Source organism: Cavia porcellus, unplaced genomic scaffold (assembly GCF_034190915.1).
Source record: "Cavia porcellus strain 051 isolate PalLab524CR breed Dunkin Hartley unplaced genomic scaffold, mCavPor4.1 scaffold_19, whole genome shotgun sequence".
NCBI classification, from domain to species: domain Eukaryota; kingdom Metazoa; phylum Chordata; class Mammalia; order Rodentia; family Caviidae; genus Cavia; species Cavia porcellus.
Genome location: NW_026947502.1, coordinates 24511325 through 24527464, shown reverse-complemented (window position 1 = coordinate 24527464; position 16140 = coordinate 24511325). Strand labels below are relative to the sequence as shown.

The 16140-nt window shown below is 47.0% G+C and overlaps 1 protein-coding gene across 1 annotated transcript in view; it reads right to left on the bottom strand.

Annotated features, from left to right (window-relative positions):
• Kcnip1 (potassium voltage-gated channel interacting protein 1) overlaps window positions 1-8855 on the bottom strand; it is a 358462-nt gene extending 349607 nt beyond the window's left edge. Inside the window, exon 1 of the mRNA XM_063230763.1 lies at window positions 8503-8855. Within this exon, the coding sequence (XP_063086833.1) occupies window positions 8503-8590 (88 nt within the window). The 5' untranslated portion in view covers window positions 8591-8855. The remainder of the gene's footprint in view (window positions 1-8502) is intronic.
• Between the last annotated feature and the right edge of the window lie 7285 nt (window positions 8856-16140).

The window sequence follows — 16140 nt, the reverse complement described above, 5'->3', positions numbered from 1 at the left end:
GGAAGAGATGCCCCTGCCTCTTTGCTCACCACTTGGCTACCAGGAGAGGCTTCCTAGCTTTCCACTCATTTTGTTGAGAAGTTTGTTAATAGTTATTTCACCAGGTAGGTCTTTTCATGCAATCAACTGTCATTTAGCAGGCTGTGACAAATTCCAGAAGACAGTATGTCTTGAGTCAAGAAATAAGATTTGTGGGAAAGGGGACAGCCATAGTCATGCTTGCCCAATATCCCCAGCATCTCAGACAGGTGTGTAGGGCGGCAGGGCACCTGCCAGACACAGAGTGACCCTGTGCCTGTGAGGGACCCTCCCCAATGGCTCACCTTCTTCCAGGGCTGCTGTAAAAAGCGATCTTTTTCATAGGGAAACGCTGAGCAGCATGCCACTGGCATTGAGGTACCTGCTGGGATATTTTTGGGAAAGCAATGACCTTGGAACCTGTGAGATATTATAATACCCTATATCAAAAAAGGATGTCACATGTTCCCCAGGAAGCCCAGCATGGGCTCTGTCTCTTGCTAGATGTGAAAACATCCCCATCATCCCAAGTACCCGCTAGCTGAGTGTCCCCGCAGTGCGGGATGAGCCAGCACTAGGGTCATGTTACAACTGCTCACTTCCCGCATCCTGGAACCTTTGAGTACCAATTCCTTGCCACACACAGGAAACTCAGGTTACTAAGGTGTCCTGGTTCCTGCCTGCCTCTCTGGCCCCAGGTCAGAGCCAACCAATGGGAGGAATGTATTCACCGGGGATTTCCCCATGCCCAGTACCCTTCATTTCAGCCTGCCAGTCTCACCACCCTTGCCCCTCTGTAACAGTCCCATCACTCCCTGGTCTGTTTGGGCTGCCCAAAGGCTCTCAGGGGACTTTCACAGTCACATGGTGGGAAGACAGAGGGAGGTTGGATCTTCCACCACTTGCTAAAGCAGCCTCTTTCTGGGCCTCCCAGATAACCTCTCAGCCTCTCTCCTGGATAACTCTGATGCCAGGAGGAATAATTTGTTCAGGATTGCTTATCCCAGCACCACTGCAATGACATCCTATTAACTCCAGGACCACAGGGGAGTGGCCAGTTTGTTGCAAATTAAAAGTAGCTGAAAATGGGCCCCTCCCTCAGGCAAGAGGGCCCTGTGGACTGTGATACCATGGCACAGGGAGGAGTGGAGCCAGTCACTGTTGAAGCCCGAAGGTCCCTTGCCTACCATGGTGACCCTCTTCTCCCTCAGTCTTCATAGGCTACCTCTCCCATCAAATTCCAGGTCCTGACTTCCTGAGAGCTGTTGATCCTCAAAGGTAGAGGTGGTAATTCGAAATGGCCATGGAAGAAGCAGGGTGCACAGAAAGAAAGCAGAGCTCTGGAACCAGACAGACCAGAGTTCGAATCCTGCCCACTGAAGCAGAGTGGTCTGGGGCATTTCCTGTCTGACTTGCTTATCCCCTGTGAAATGGGGACCAATAATCAGGCTGCTGGAGACAACAGATGTGTGACAACAAGATGTGTGACACGTATGAACCCTGGCACATAATTCCTGCCCAGTAAAAATCAACAAGCCCACCTTTCTCTTCTCACGTGCTTCATCTTGGCCTTGCAGCCAGGAGACCTGAAGCCAAGCTGAAAAAAGCTACATCAGTTAGGTTTTCTTCTTGGCTCTGATCTGGATACGCTACTGCTGCAAAGTTGTCTCAGTCACAACCAGTCCCCTCAGTGACAAGTTCTGTAATTGAAAATCTGTCAAGAGCTGAAGTGGTCCCTTTTATCTAGCTGTCTGTGCATTTCCTTGCTGTCCACCTGGTGAGACCACAAGCCCTACACAGGAGTCACCATATGGAAACAGTCTCTAGTACAGGTCTCTCAAACACCTGGACCCCTCGCACGCTGCACAGTGAGAAATAAAGGCTTTTCCCACTCAGTTGTGTCAGACAGTGTGACCCTGGCTCTTTTCGGGGTCAGGCATTTATTGGCACACTTTGGATATGCATAATGATCACATTTATCATACGGAATTTGTACCTGTACATGATATTGATTCTTCTTTTTCCCTCCATTCCCCTCCCTTCCCTTCAATCCTCCTGTCTTTATTTACAGAAGCTTTGTTTTCATTTTTTCCCTTTCATTCTCGTCTTTTTCTCTCTGTCCTTCTTTCCTTTCCTCGCCCTTCTTCCTTTTCTCATTTGAACATTGTCTTCCTGTTTCCCAATATCTCTCATCAATTTTAGTCTTTATTTATACTTCCGGTTTCTCAAATAACAGAAACATGATGTTATTTAAACACATATGTCCAATTTATTTCACTTAACAGTACGGTCTCAAGGGGCATCATTCACCTAATAATGTCTCAGGTTATCCTTATTTGTGGCAGAGCAGTACTCCCAAACCCCGTTTTCTTGATCCTTTATCTGTTGATGGGCATCTGGGCCATTTCCATGATTTAGATATTACGCAGTGTGCTGCTATAAACACGACTATGCATGTATCACTGCGGCATGATGTTTTTAACTCTTTTAGAAAGATACCAAGAATTGAGGCCTGGTCTTTGTCAAGCTAGTCATCAGCATTCCCATGCCCATCTCCCTGTTGGAAATTCCTGGGCTAGAGTTGGACAGAGGTGACGAGGCAGAGCCTAGATGAGGTGGGGGTGGGGAGGTGAATGTAGGTAAGACCACAGGCTCTGTCCCTGGTCCTATCTTGGCTTTCGCATTCTCTGCCCAGCCATTAGCCTCTTGGTGGCAGTCTGTACTGTCTGACCATGTCACTGGCCACTAAGTGCTCACATGGATGTCCATGATGGTCATCATTCCTCCCAGTGTCCGTCTGCACCCCAACCCAAAGGGCAGGAGGGTGGATTCGGTATCTGAAGGACCTGAGGCAATCTTTTTGGACAAGAAGTGGAGATGTGGAAATCCCACAGGCAGCACCCCAAGAAGAGAATCAAGGGAAATCACCTGATGTCACTTGCAATCACCCTCCTTGTACTTCTCACAAAACTGCAGTCTAGGGGCTGAAGAAGCCTTCATTCTCTGTTAAGATGTGCACAAAGTCAGCCTCCCTCCTCACTAGCCAAAGTCACCAAGAACCCACTTGGAATGCTTAAAGGTAAAAAGAGCATCAGCCTCAGAGGTAGACCTGCCTTTCAATTCACATCTTTGTATTTGCTCGCTGTCTGAGTCCATTCAGGGTACTGTAACTGAATACCATAGACTGCTGGCTTCTAAGAAACAGAAACTTATTTCTCATAGCTCTGTAGGCTGGAAATTCAAGATCAGGGTACTGGCATGGTGGGGTTCTCTTCAGGATCCTCTTCCTTTCCTACAGAAAGCTGTCTTCTGGCTGTGTTCTCACAGAAAAGAAAGAAAAAAAGCTAGCTCTCTGGGCCAACTCTGCCATGTGGCCTCGCTAAACATCAGTTTCCTTACCTGTTAAAAGCGACTGCCATCCCTTCTTCCATGGTTGGGGCTAGGGTGACACAGGAAGGGGCATCTAGTGAACAGCACTGAAGAGACTCATCATCAGCCTCCTGCAAGTGTGTGCACATCGGCCCTGCTAGCTGCCAGCCCTGAACTTGCATGACTCTCATAAAGTAAAAACAAACAAATAAACAAAACCCTGAGCAGTTGATGTCACTATGATCTCCAATCAAAAGTGAACCTCGGCTTGGGGAGCTTTCACAAATCACTCAACCTCATGCAGCTAGTAGACAGCAGAGTTGGGGCTCAAGTCCAGCTGGCCTGAAGACAAAGTCCTTCTGTAGGTCCAAGGTCAGACTTTGAACAAAGTGGGGAGGAGGCAAGAGGAACAGCATGTTTCCAAGGGGTCTGCAGCAGGACCATCTTGCACAGAGAGGATCACCCTGGGTTGCATGAAGCAGGGACTTAAAGCTCCAGGGCTTTATTCCTGACACAGATCTTAGTTCCCACATTCCCCTCCCTGCAGCCTCATGGGTGGCCTGGACTATGCTAGATCTCCTGGATTACATTCCTCTATCCTGTTTACTCTGGCTTTGTCATCTGCACCTGGAGTGAAAGATTTGCTCCCCACATGCAGGAGTTGGCTTTAAAGCTTCCCAGGCAAAGTGGAGCCTGTACCATTTCTGGGCTCCTGTTTGCTGTGAAGGGCTAGAGAACTGACTAGGTAAAAAGAGGAAGAGGCAGGTAACAGTCCTGTCTACCCTGACACCTGAGCCAGGCTAGACTTCTTCAGAGTTAAACAGCAGGCAAAGGCCTAGCTTTAGAGTCATGCTCTTAGCTCCTAACAAGGAAGTTAGGGGAGAGAGACACTCGAATGTTGAATTTTGGCTCCAGGCAGGCTCTTAGGAAAGCAAGTAGGGCAGAAGGAAGCCAACAGTCTAACATTGTCCAGTAACTGCGTGGCTTCCTAAAGTGTTCTTGAGGAACTGGTGGACATTGATGAAATGAGCAATCCGTGAGAGGGATCCCTGTCCTGAGTGCTCAACCCCTTCTCCATCCAGAGTGCCAGTTATAATATAGTCATATCAACTGACATTCACTGAGTACAGTATTTTAGACACAGGGAGTGTTAGTCCCAATCTCATATGATAGTATAAGGTGGATGCTACGATTCCATTTTATTGATTAGGAAACTGAGGTCCGAGTGGTAAGGTCCCAACCTGAGGCTTCCCAGGTAGCTTTGAGGGTCCTGGGATATCCAGTATGGCACCTGATACAACCTTCTATTGCATTTGTGGCTTGTAAGCTTTTCTTATTTTTACTTTTTATTTATTTAGTTTTGAATCACAGTTTCATTGTTACCCAGGTTGGTCTCAAACTCATGGACTTCAGCTGCCCTCCTGCCTCAACCCCTGAATAAGTAGGCCGAGAGGAGCATACCTACCACACTTGGCTTGGAAACTTTTTTTTTAAGCAAAAGAAATTCTTAAAATTGGACAGAAATCCAATATATAAAACAAATCAAAATAGAACTGAATGGGGAGAAGTAGGGACCCCAGAAGTCCATCCACCCAGCCTCCCTCTTCGGGACTATTTTAGTTCAGAAGAGTTCCAAATGCTGTGTGTGGCTGGAGGTCCGCCACTGGCCACAGATTCAGCCTCTGTAAAGCTGAAGAGAGTTCAGATTGTTTAGTGAATATGTATGGGAGAGGAATAATGGGATGCTTCCCAGAAAGCTCCCAGGCCAAGCAACCTGCTGACTAGCATCTCGAGTTACTGCTAGCATCTCTGCCAGGTAACACATTTTGTTTACTTAATATATTGGTAAAGCACCTGCTCCAATCAGGGTTTCAAACCAGTAGCCCTGGCTACAATGTGAGCAAAATGTGTGGTCTCACCCTCACAGAGCTTCAGACAAGTGGGGAAGTCAGCCTTCAGCACAGAGGCTCCTGGAGCAAACACAGATCACAAATGATGGTCAAGACCAGCAGGGCATGTTTACCGAGGGACCTGAACCCTCATTTCTGCAGCAGGGCACCAATGAGAAATCTGGGCCACCAGGCACCTTAGATTAATGCAAAGGGGTTGCTGCCATCAGGGAGAGGTCACCAAGGGCCAAGAACAGGCAGGAAAGGGAGGTCTCAGACCTTCCTTGTTTCTCAGGTATTCCCCAAAGTGGTAAGAAATAATAACCTGCTCCCAGAACCAAAAAAAGGTACCTGGGATGATAGACTCTGATTCTTTAATCCTGAAAAGAAATAAGAAAAATCTTTGGAGAGCTGGAACACTGCAAATCTAGAACTCGGTACAATGAATAATGGATAAATGAAATCACAATTAAAGCCAGAAATCACTAAGCAGTCATAATGTGTCTGTGTAGGATGGAATCTAAATCCACCTTGGGGAGGTCCATACATTAGAAAGCTTTTCCTGGACTCTATGGAAACGTTTCTCAGCTACCCTGCTCCAGGCCTGGCCCTGCTCCCACAGTCATCATTTATTTCACAAATATTCAGCAAACACCTGGGCTGGAAAGAACACCAGTCGGCCTGCACGTGCCTGGCACAGAGCCAGGGCTATGTAAACACTCAGTCGCTGAGGCCAAGGGCATGGATACAGTTAAGACATGATGTTTCCCTGGTGCCTGTGTGTGTCACCTCCTGAACCCTGGCTACACATAACTTGGTATGAAGCAGTTCTGGGCACTTTGTCCCCAAAGAGCCTCTTCTGTGTCATGTGCATCTTGGTTTCTGGGATTCAGAGCAGGCAGGGGGACAATCTGCCCCTCCAGCTGGTTTTTCTGCAGTGGTTGACATTCCAAAGCCACAATCTGTGCAAGCATCAACCTCTTTTTCTCCTGCCCAGTCTTGGCTTTTCTCTCATCTCAGCTTAGAGGCTACATTTTTGGGCCCCTCAATCTGCCTAGAAATCTTTTTGGTGCCCGCTGGTCTCCAAGTGTCTGCATCTTGACATTCAGTACGATCTCCAAGTAATATTCATGTGTTAGAGCAGTGTCCTCACTATATATACTGTATGTGTCTTGACATTAGCAATATGTCTTGTTCATTCACATGTCCAGCATCTAGTGATGAGCACACTATGCAGGAGGTGCTCAAAATATAAATGTTGAGGAAATGAACATGAGAAACACGTAGGAGAAATATCTTCACGCTCATTTAGTCAAATAACTATGTAAGTTCTCTACTTTCTCTTGCACACACATGACACACTTTAACTCCCTTGCTGACTCACTTTCTCACACGCATCTGCTTTGCTGTATGTCCTTCTGTGATCTCAGGGCCCTTTCCTTTTGATGCTGCCCGAGGTATACAGACCTACCTGCAGTCAGCTAAATTAAAGAGCTTCTGACCCTGGCTCTGCAGGGGGCACAGGCCTGTGTCACACGCTGCAGACCCATGCCATCTCACCCCTGATCCCTCCCTGACATTTGGTCATCCTTGCAAGTAGTCTGCAAAGTGAGTCTATGTCTAGACTCCTCTGACCTCTACAACAGTGCTTGGAGGTAGACAGGCAGGAACTAATGGACTCATGAAATGAGGTAATGGACAGATGAAAAACCTGAGGCTCGGAAAGGCTGTTGCTTGTCCAGGAAGCAAAGACGGAGCTGAGCCGTATGTTTCCTCCATCAGGGTCACAGCTCTTTTTGGTGGATTACTGGGAAATGGAGACTGGGTTGGATACTACCCCTTACCCAGCACCCCCAAAGATCTTGATATCCATAATACAGGAAAAAAAAAAACCCTCTGAGGATGAACTAAGGAACTTTGTGAAGCCTCTCAGCTTCCTGCTCACTCTTCCTCCAGGAAGAAAAGCCACGAAAAGCTGCTACCACTATGCCTGACTGTCACCCATTCATCACCCTCCAAGACTCAAACCATTCTGCCGGGCCACCACATTGGATGTTCAGTCCACCTGGGTATCCTGAAGGGGCAGTATCCTCTTTCAGAAAGGTAGTGGGGAAAGAGAAGGAATGCCCAAAAGGCCTGAGAAAGGAGATAAGCAAAATCTCTTCCCTAACCCATCTATACCATCTGTACAATGTACCATAGGCTAGAGCCACTGGGCAGCCAGATACTGACTGTGCTTGGAGAGCTGGCTACCCTTAACCTTTATCTCCTCTCATTAATATATTTCAAAATTCCTATCAAAGATTTGTTTGCCTCCTTCCCTAAATATTCTACTTGTCACTTCCAATGCCGTTCCCCTCAAAGAATGCGTTCTTTCTGAGAGCATGAATATTTAAAGACATTTTTTCAGCCACTGGAACCACATCGTGCAGCTGCTTTCTCTTTAAATTTATCTCCAGAAAGTTTGTGTAAGTCTCTCTGAGGGCCTCATCTTTTGCAGCAGGAGGACCAGGGCTTCAGACCCCGCATGATGTACATGCAGCGCTAATTCTGGTTCACAGTCACCCTTTCCATGAGCCTAGAGAGTTAATTCTGCAAACTGCCTGCCACACCAGTTCTTAGAGAAGCAGTAAAATCAGGCATTGATACGGGCATGAGATCCAAGAAAGCAGAATGATGAACAAAGTCCCCAAAGCACAAGACCCTGCAGCACCAGAGAAAAAGCTCTTGCCATGGGATTGCAGAGCTGACTGGATTCTGGATTCACCGTGCACGGTAGATTTCATCCTCCCACTGCCCCCTCCAGTGGGCTGCCTCCAGCATCTCTGTAGTGCAGAATTCCTCACAGCCCACTGCATCCGATCTGTCTTATCTACCAGACACAATACTCTTTAGATAACTTCTCAAAACTCTAGTCACACTAAGCCACTTCCAAGCTCTAGCAAGGGTTCTGCTCCTTTACCTGCCTGTAATCAATCAGCCACACACCACCAACTCCATTTCCAAAGTTCCAGGCAATTACAGCCAGCTGAGCTCTCTGGTGGGGTGCCCACCTTCTTAGAGCCAGGACCCAGGTTGTCAGCAACCTCAAATCTCAAGCACCAATTTCCCTTAGCCTCCTCCAAGACTCAGGCACATCAAAATGACCACTTTCCCCACACCAAGGCAATACGACCAGTCAGGCCACATCAAGACAGAAAATGAGAGTCACGGCCAGTCTTCCTACCTTTACTGAGGGTCCCGGTGATGAGCTTAAAGACCGTCTGAGCAAATTTCACAAATCCAAGCTTGCATCTCTTGGAGCAGCCACTCATGGTTGTAGAAGAGAGGCAGGCTTTGCTGTTAGCACCCAAAAGGAACAGCACCCACTTCGTGTGCCCCTGGAACGTGGAGCCTGCTTAGATGAACCCCGAGAGATCAGAACCTCAGAAATCAAGGTCCAGGAACAGCACAGCTGCCTCTGCAGCAAGTCCAGCTTCTGCATCCAGAGAGCCTGCAGGGCAAATCTTCCCTCCTTCTCTCCACCCCTTGCTGCTGTCCACTCAAGTGCTCACCACAGGAGAACCTTCGGCTGCCAGGGCTGGAACAGCACTGCCAAGGCACCAGGCACACCTAGAGAACTGAGGATGAGAGTGAAATTGAGCAGAGCAGAGAGGGAGGAGCTGGAGCTCTTCCAGGCTTTGCTGACTGTCTTTCCTACATGGCAGCAGTAATGTAGCAATTAATACTCCAGTCAGAAGGGGAGGGGCCTGCTACACAGAAAACACTCAGCGCTACAACCTCGGTGCTTGCTCTCCTGCTCTTTCTTTCCTGGTTAATCTAATAGATCAATTCTCTGGACTGTGATCGGGATCTGGGAAAACTCCCCACAGAGCAGGAAGCTGCAGCTGGCTCAGCACTCAGGGGAAAGTTTGCAAGCAGCTTAGGGATGGCCTGGTCTGCATCACAGCGAAGCCAGGCTGAGTGGGGAGCTCTTGAGGAGCTGGCCTGTGCACACTGGACAGAGAGATGGGGAGAGTGTCCTTTGCCCATCCAACAACCCCGGCAGAAGCAGTAGGTACTGTCTGCCTTGTTGGTTTGCAATTGCCAATACCTCTGCTTGCCTCCTCCTCCCAGCAGCTCAATCCAAGCCTTCACCCTGTAGAGGAGGCAGGAGTCTGTGCTATCTCATCTGGATAGAGGAGGAATGCCATGAGGCTTTCTTGATTAAGATGGTATTCTTTAGGAACGACATCAAAGGACAACTGAGGTTTAAACAACTTGACTACAATGCAATACTCTTCACAGTAAAGCTGCAAAGCTTTCTACAAGTGTGAAATCCAACTATTGCTTCATAAAAGAATTAAATGCAGTTCAGTCCCAAGAGTGTGTAGGTTCAAAAGGACTTCAGGAGACACTGCGTTACTCCCGTCCCCCATAAAGGGTCTACTTTGTTTCTTCAGTGATTTGGAAGGTGCTTATGGGCCACGACCATGGGCACCTTGGCTACATGTGAACAGCAGTTATGAAACCTGCCTTTATCTGAACCGAATCATGCCTTCAGAAAGTTTTTCTCTCCAACAGCTTCTCACCCTGTAATCTGCTTCTCTGGGATGTTCCAAGGGGAGCAGGTTGTTTAAGAGCTACCTACATAATGGAGGCCATGGGCTGACAAAATGCCAGATAATCCAGAATTCATGCACCACATTGTCTGGTTTCTTCCTTAGCTTCTGGGAGTCATATGAAATTGAATTGCGAAGAAACAAATCTCAGCCCCCAGAACAGTCACAAGAAATTTCAGCTCCACTGAGGCCGGGAAGGTAGTCCTTTCTCCAAGCTCCAAGACACCTGGGCTTTGTCAGCATGGTGTGTCACAATATACATAGCAGCCCTGTGGGAAAACAGCTCACTGTGTGTGAAGTCTTAGGCTCTTGAATGCTCACACTAGCCACTGTATCTTAAGGTACTGAAGGTCCCCGTTAGAAAACACGTGGGAATATAAATGGCACTTACGGTCTTTCACTCACTTGTCCAACTTTTACTAAGCTTCTAGTGTGTAGAAAAGAAGTGATGCAAGTCTGTGTTCCAAAGCTACTGAAGCTGGAGCCTGACGTCCAAAGGAAAGAGGTGGCTGCAGGAGAAAACTCACCCTAAGGAGGGAGTCAGCTGAAGCCAGGCTTCGGGAGCGTCCACTCGTTGTATCTGGGCCTCCTATTGGACGGCGATTTCTACGCTTTCTATGTTCAGGGCCGGGCTTCGCACATCATTTGCTGATCTACATGCCAATCATCTCTGGACACACCCTCACAGACACTTAGAAACTTGTTACTACCGGGTTCCAGATTCCGGGCCATTCAGCTGACAACTAAGATTGGTCATCACATGTGCTCCTCCCCTCTTAGTTTTGAGGAGGCCTGAATGAAATTAATGTGCGTATTAAAACGTATATAATGTGCGTATTAAAATGTCTATCAAGTACATAGTTGAGAGTATCATGGCCATGGCAAAGTTTATTGCTGCTGCTTCTGTGGGCCAAGTGCTGCCATCACATCTACTCGTGTCCTCAGAGCAGCTCCGTGACATCTGCACTACTGGGAAAGAGACGTCTTGCACTGGTCTGTGAGCGAGGTCCCCGCCAGCTCACTGGCTCGGGAGCATGCTGTGGAGACTTCCACCGCAAGTGTGTCAGGGGAGAGCCTGCTGTAAAATTCCTGCTCCCCGCAACTGAGGACAAGAATTTAAGAAGAGGAGAAGGTCAAGAATGTCGAGGTTGTCGTGAACAGAAGTGAGTCAACCAAGGAAAAAACAAAACTTGTTTAGGGAAAGGAGGGTAACAATAAATAAAGCGCAGGCAAAAACGTGATTATTAGAAATCAGAGAGCCAGGCCTTTATTTTCATTTTCCCTAGCACCAACTCCAACTCTGAGCATTTTGTGGTCTCTTCTGATCATGTGTGTAAAGCTCTTAGTCTTAGAGAATGAGTCAGGCTCAGAGAGGGTTAGCGATATTCAAAATGCCACACAGCAAAATCCCCCCAAATGTTAGCAAGATGTTCACTGTGCCAGGAACATTCCTGGAGAAGGACAGCAAGTTGTACCAGTCTGAGATTTATTATAATTATAGATAATATAGAGGAGACTTATTCTCTCCCCCCAGGGAACATGCTATTCTGCAAATAAGGAACAAGAGAGTATTCAGGTAACACCAGGAAATTAGATTATCAGCAGTCTTCTAATTAGCCAGTCTCTGTGTCACAGATGTGCATTATCCAAGGGAACTTGGGGGAGCCAAACTTATCTTTGCACCTGAAACCATTTACGGGATCTTCACAGAGCCTGGGAAGTAGGGCAGGCAGATGTGGGCTCCAGGTGGTGGGCTGGGAAAGTGTTCTGGCTTCCCTGAGTGCAAGGCCAAGACAGGACTAGCACGCTTGCCTTCAGAAATGGAAAGGCCGGGCTCTGCAAGGATACCAAAGACCTCACCATTCTGTGCAACCTGCTGTTCAAAGTCCTTACCCTCCACATATCAAATCCGTATCAGAAGCCTTCGAGGCAGCCACTATTACACGCTCCCGTTCTGTAGGTAAAGAAAAAGGACCAGAATGGGAAAGGAACTTCTTGATGGCCACCCAGATGAAGCAGAAGTTCAGCACAAGGCCTTTTAATGTCAGACTGCGAAATTCACAATTCATTCTTCATCTCACCAGTGTTAAAAATTAAAGTGACTGGCAGATTTAAGGAGACATATTTTGCCTCAGTGTTGCAAGAAACAAGCAGCCGTTTATTTTAACCATAAACTCATCATGAAGCGAGAACAGAGAAATTTGTCCCGGAAAGAATTCCCTCCGTGGCCACAGTTATGAGGGTGGAGAGAAGACGGGGTGGGCCATAGCCAGTTACTGTTCGGCCAAGAGAAAGACACCATCCACCCTTTTAACAGAGAATTTCATGGTGAGCTTATAAGGCAGGCACTGGGAACCCCTGATGACTCAAAGGGACACAGTAGATTGACAGAGGTAGTAATTGTATCTTTTAGAGCTATGATGCACAGGAGGGGATGAAAGAAAGAGGTTGGGGTCCCCCAGTCCTAGAGCTGGGGCAGAGAGGTCCTGGGAGGCGGAGCCCCAGATGTCCAGGGAGGGGAAACTGCTGGCTGGCGCTGGGCTTTCTGAGGTAGGGCTGGAAGGCTGATGCCAAGAGTTCAAAGCAGTAATAAAAACAACGATAACATCCCAGACACCGGGCCACAGCTGCCGCTAGGTAAAGAACTGTGGCTGGGGGATACAGGAGGAGCAGGACGCAGTCTGGGAGGAACCTATGGCCTTTCAGCCTGCCTGCCCGCTCCTCTGTTGGCAGAGGCTGCCATGGGGCTTCCCGCAAAGCGGAAAGTGGGCTTCAGTCTCAGTCTCTGCTTCACGGAGCAGAGCAGCAAAGGGACCCTTGACTGGGGTCAGCTGCTGAGTGACCAGCATAGTCTGCTGCTAGATGTCTCATCGTCTAAAATCCTACACCCTCTGCTCTTCATCTGTTCACTCGGCAAAGCTATTGAACACCTACTATGTGCCTGGTGTTAGGGCCATGCTGTGAGTAAGGTAAAACCCTTGCCTGTGGGGATATTTCATTTTAGAGGTTGAATAGTGGAAAAATGTGCTTAGACCATAAACAGAATCATAAAGTAAGGAATTTCAGAAAATGAAAATACTGCAATGCAAATAATAAAACCAGTGACCTGTCCGTGTTTCTAAACTAGCAGGACAGGGACTCCCAGAGCTTGCTGGCCAGCTACAAGAGAAAGATGCAAAAGAAAAAAGGTCAGATTCTTTGGGAGTCATGATAATTATTTTAAAAAATCACCATGACTAGTTACTCTGTGGCCAGATGCTATCCTAGATACATTGTTTGGATTATCTCCTCTCCATCTTGTAACGAGCTTATTATTATTTATTACACCCATTTTACAGATGAACAAATAGAGACCTATGCAAGATTAAGTGATTTATCTCAGAGGAAAAGGTGAAATCAGAGGGACTAGTGAGTGATGGGAGGAAAGTTTAGCAGATGGGGAGAAAATCAAGGCCTCTAGAGATATAATTAGAAAAAAATAGAAAGGTGATCAGGTCTGCAGAAAGATAGTTATGGATTCTATATGTGTTGGAGAGAAAAATGTCTGTCTGAAAGATGGAAATTGAGGTAAGAAACTCAGAAGAGCAGGTAGGAACAGGAATTCTCATAAATAAATGATTCTTGTTGCTGCTAAGGAAGAAAATAAATGTAGCGTCCCAGCAGGGCTGAAATATTAGCATTTAAATATAGGCTTACACAGGTGGGTAAAAAAGGCAATTTCCTAAGCATTAAATCAGATTTTAGTTTTCCTCTAAGTCTCAGAAAAATCAGTTCTGCCTGAGTGTGGGCCTTAGAGAGGGATTCTGCCTTGCTCGTCGGGCTTGCTGGTTCCCTGTTCTCAGCGGGAGAGCGTGCCTTCACCCTGTTATAATTGTGAGAAAATGGTGCGTACAAAGCCAAGGGCAATTCATCAGCACTGTTTGCTGAAGTCTGTAAGGCTCATTTGCGTTGAGAGCAGGGCACCTCGCGTTGGGATCTCCAAGCATTCTGCACTCAACTGTCAGCAATCTGTAGGGCCTGGTGCAGCGGGGAGGAGAACCACAGCTTTGCATTCAACTGGCAGGAAGGAGAGGACAATTACAAGGACTATCAGTGCCCCCCAAGTGCTCAGGGTCACTCTACTGTCCTATCTCTGTTAATATGTCCTCAATCTATCTTCTGCTCCTGTGTGCACTCTGTGTGAAGAACCAGACTCAGTTCTGGGCTCACCATGGGACTCACTCACATTGTGTAATGATGGATAGAGAACTAGCTTAAACTGGAGCCCAAAGCCACTGGTGTGGGTGCTGGTGCTCCCGACTGAGACTCACAGAGAGCCTGACAAGTCAAACTAATTTATCGCCTGCCTTGTAGGATTACTAAATGCAGGGTGCAAACCCACAAGTACAGGGTTAGGATTGGGTCCCCAATTCATAGATACAGAATGATTCTGGGTGCAACTTTTCTCTAAGTTTCCCATCAAATAGACTGGTCCTTGTTCTAGCTACTTGGGGACCTGCTCTACCCAAATGCCCCAGCTAGCTACTCCTATATTCTCTTTATCAACCAACTGCATCAGCAGCCTGCAGGAGCACCCAAGATGGAGACTTGGGAGTCTTTCTGTGCTCTTCCCTTACTTTCTCCTACCCAGCCAATCTAACATCAGCTACTGTTAAGTCTACTTCCTTAGAATCCCTCGGACCCACCTACTTCTCACAAAACACACACACACACACACACACACACACACACACACACACACACACAGCTTCACAAAGCACAGTGTGTGGTCCAGATAGTATGTATTCTGTAATCTGTGACTGTGGAGACATACTTTTGTAAATGGGCCTTTGATCCTAGACCATTTAGGTAGTTCCTAAATCTCTGACAAGTGCCCTTATGAAAATCAGAGGAGAAGATAATGAAGGAGGTGATGTGACCGTGGGGCAAAGAAGGAAGTGACACAGCCACAACTTGTGGAATGCCTGGAAAACAGGAAACAGAATTTTTCCTGAAACCCCGTAAGGAACAACACCCGATTTTGTACTCTTGCCCTTCAGGACTGTGAAAGAAAAAAAAATCTGCGTTTAGTCTCCCATTTGGGGCAGTTTGTGACAGCAGCCACTGGAAACTAATGCATTTAAATCAATTTATTGGGGAATTTTTTAAAAATAAAAATGGGGATCTTAGGGCCCATTCCCAGGCAGTTTGGCGACTGGCTCTCAGATTTCAGCAGTAATGATTGTCACCCACAAGCCTAGGAACCTGCTGAGTCCTGGGCATGCTCAGAAAACTAGTGTCTGAGTATACCTGAAATACCTGAAATCTTTCTTTTTGAACGACGCTTCCATCATGGTTTATGCCAGTGGCCCCAAGCCTCATGCAGTTATGCACGCGATCAAATCTAGCGTTTGTGATTGGTTCGTTGTCTAGTGCTCGGATTGGTGGTGTGAGTGCTACACCCGCCGAGGGGTGGAGCCAGCAAACGCTGTAACAGCTGGAAGATGTGTCTCTCTCTCTGTTGCTGGTGTGTCTTGTTATTTTGCAGTGGCCATGAATGGCGGCCCAGCCACGCCACACTATCTCGGAGCCAGCAGAGCATAGACTGAAGCCTCCAACCTATATGAAATAACCTTTCCTTCCTAACTTTGGGCGTTAGGTATCTTATCTCAGCAATGAGAAAAAAGTAACCAAGACATCTTCTAATTATTTCTGAAGACAGGGATTATGGTTTCTACCCTTGTGCCTGGCAAAAAGCTCAGGGTAGAAAAGGAGCTAAGAAAGTTACATGGCTGAATGAAGGAATGATACCTAAAATCACATACTTATAACTTTTGAATATATAGACAGTGTCATCAAACCCATTTAGCAGCCAGAGAGAATGACATACCCTGCCCTCTTCCCTAAATAATTGCCTCTCTTTGTCCCCTGACTGGCAGGACTGGTAATTTTATGTTCCTCTGCTATGGTTTAAATGTGATTCCTAAAAGGTCTTCGGAAACTTCATCCCAGATGTATGTATTAATGGTATTTGGAAGTAGGGCCTTTAGGAAGTAATTAGAGTTAGATGAGATCCTGAGAGTGAGGCCCTCATGATAGCTCTGGTGTCTTGTTTTTGTTTTTGTTTTTTAGAAAAGGAAGAGAGATTTAAGCTAATTCACTTAGTCTTATGATATGTTGTTATATGTTTTACATCTGGAATATTCTTTAAAGACGCATGTTTTCAGAGGCGGAGCTTTGGGAAGGTGACTGGATTCTAAGTGCTACACGCATCAATGGATAAT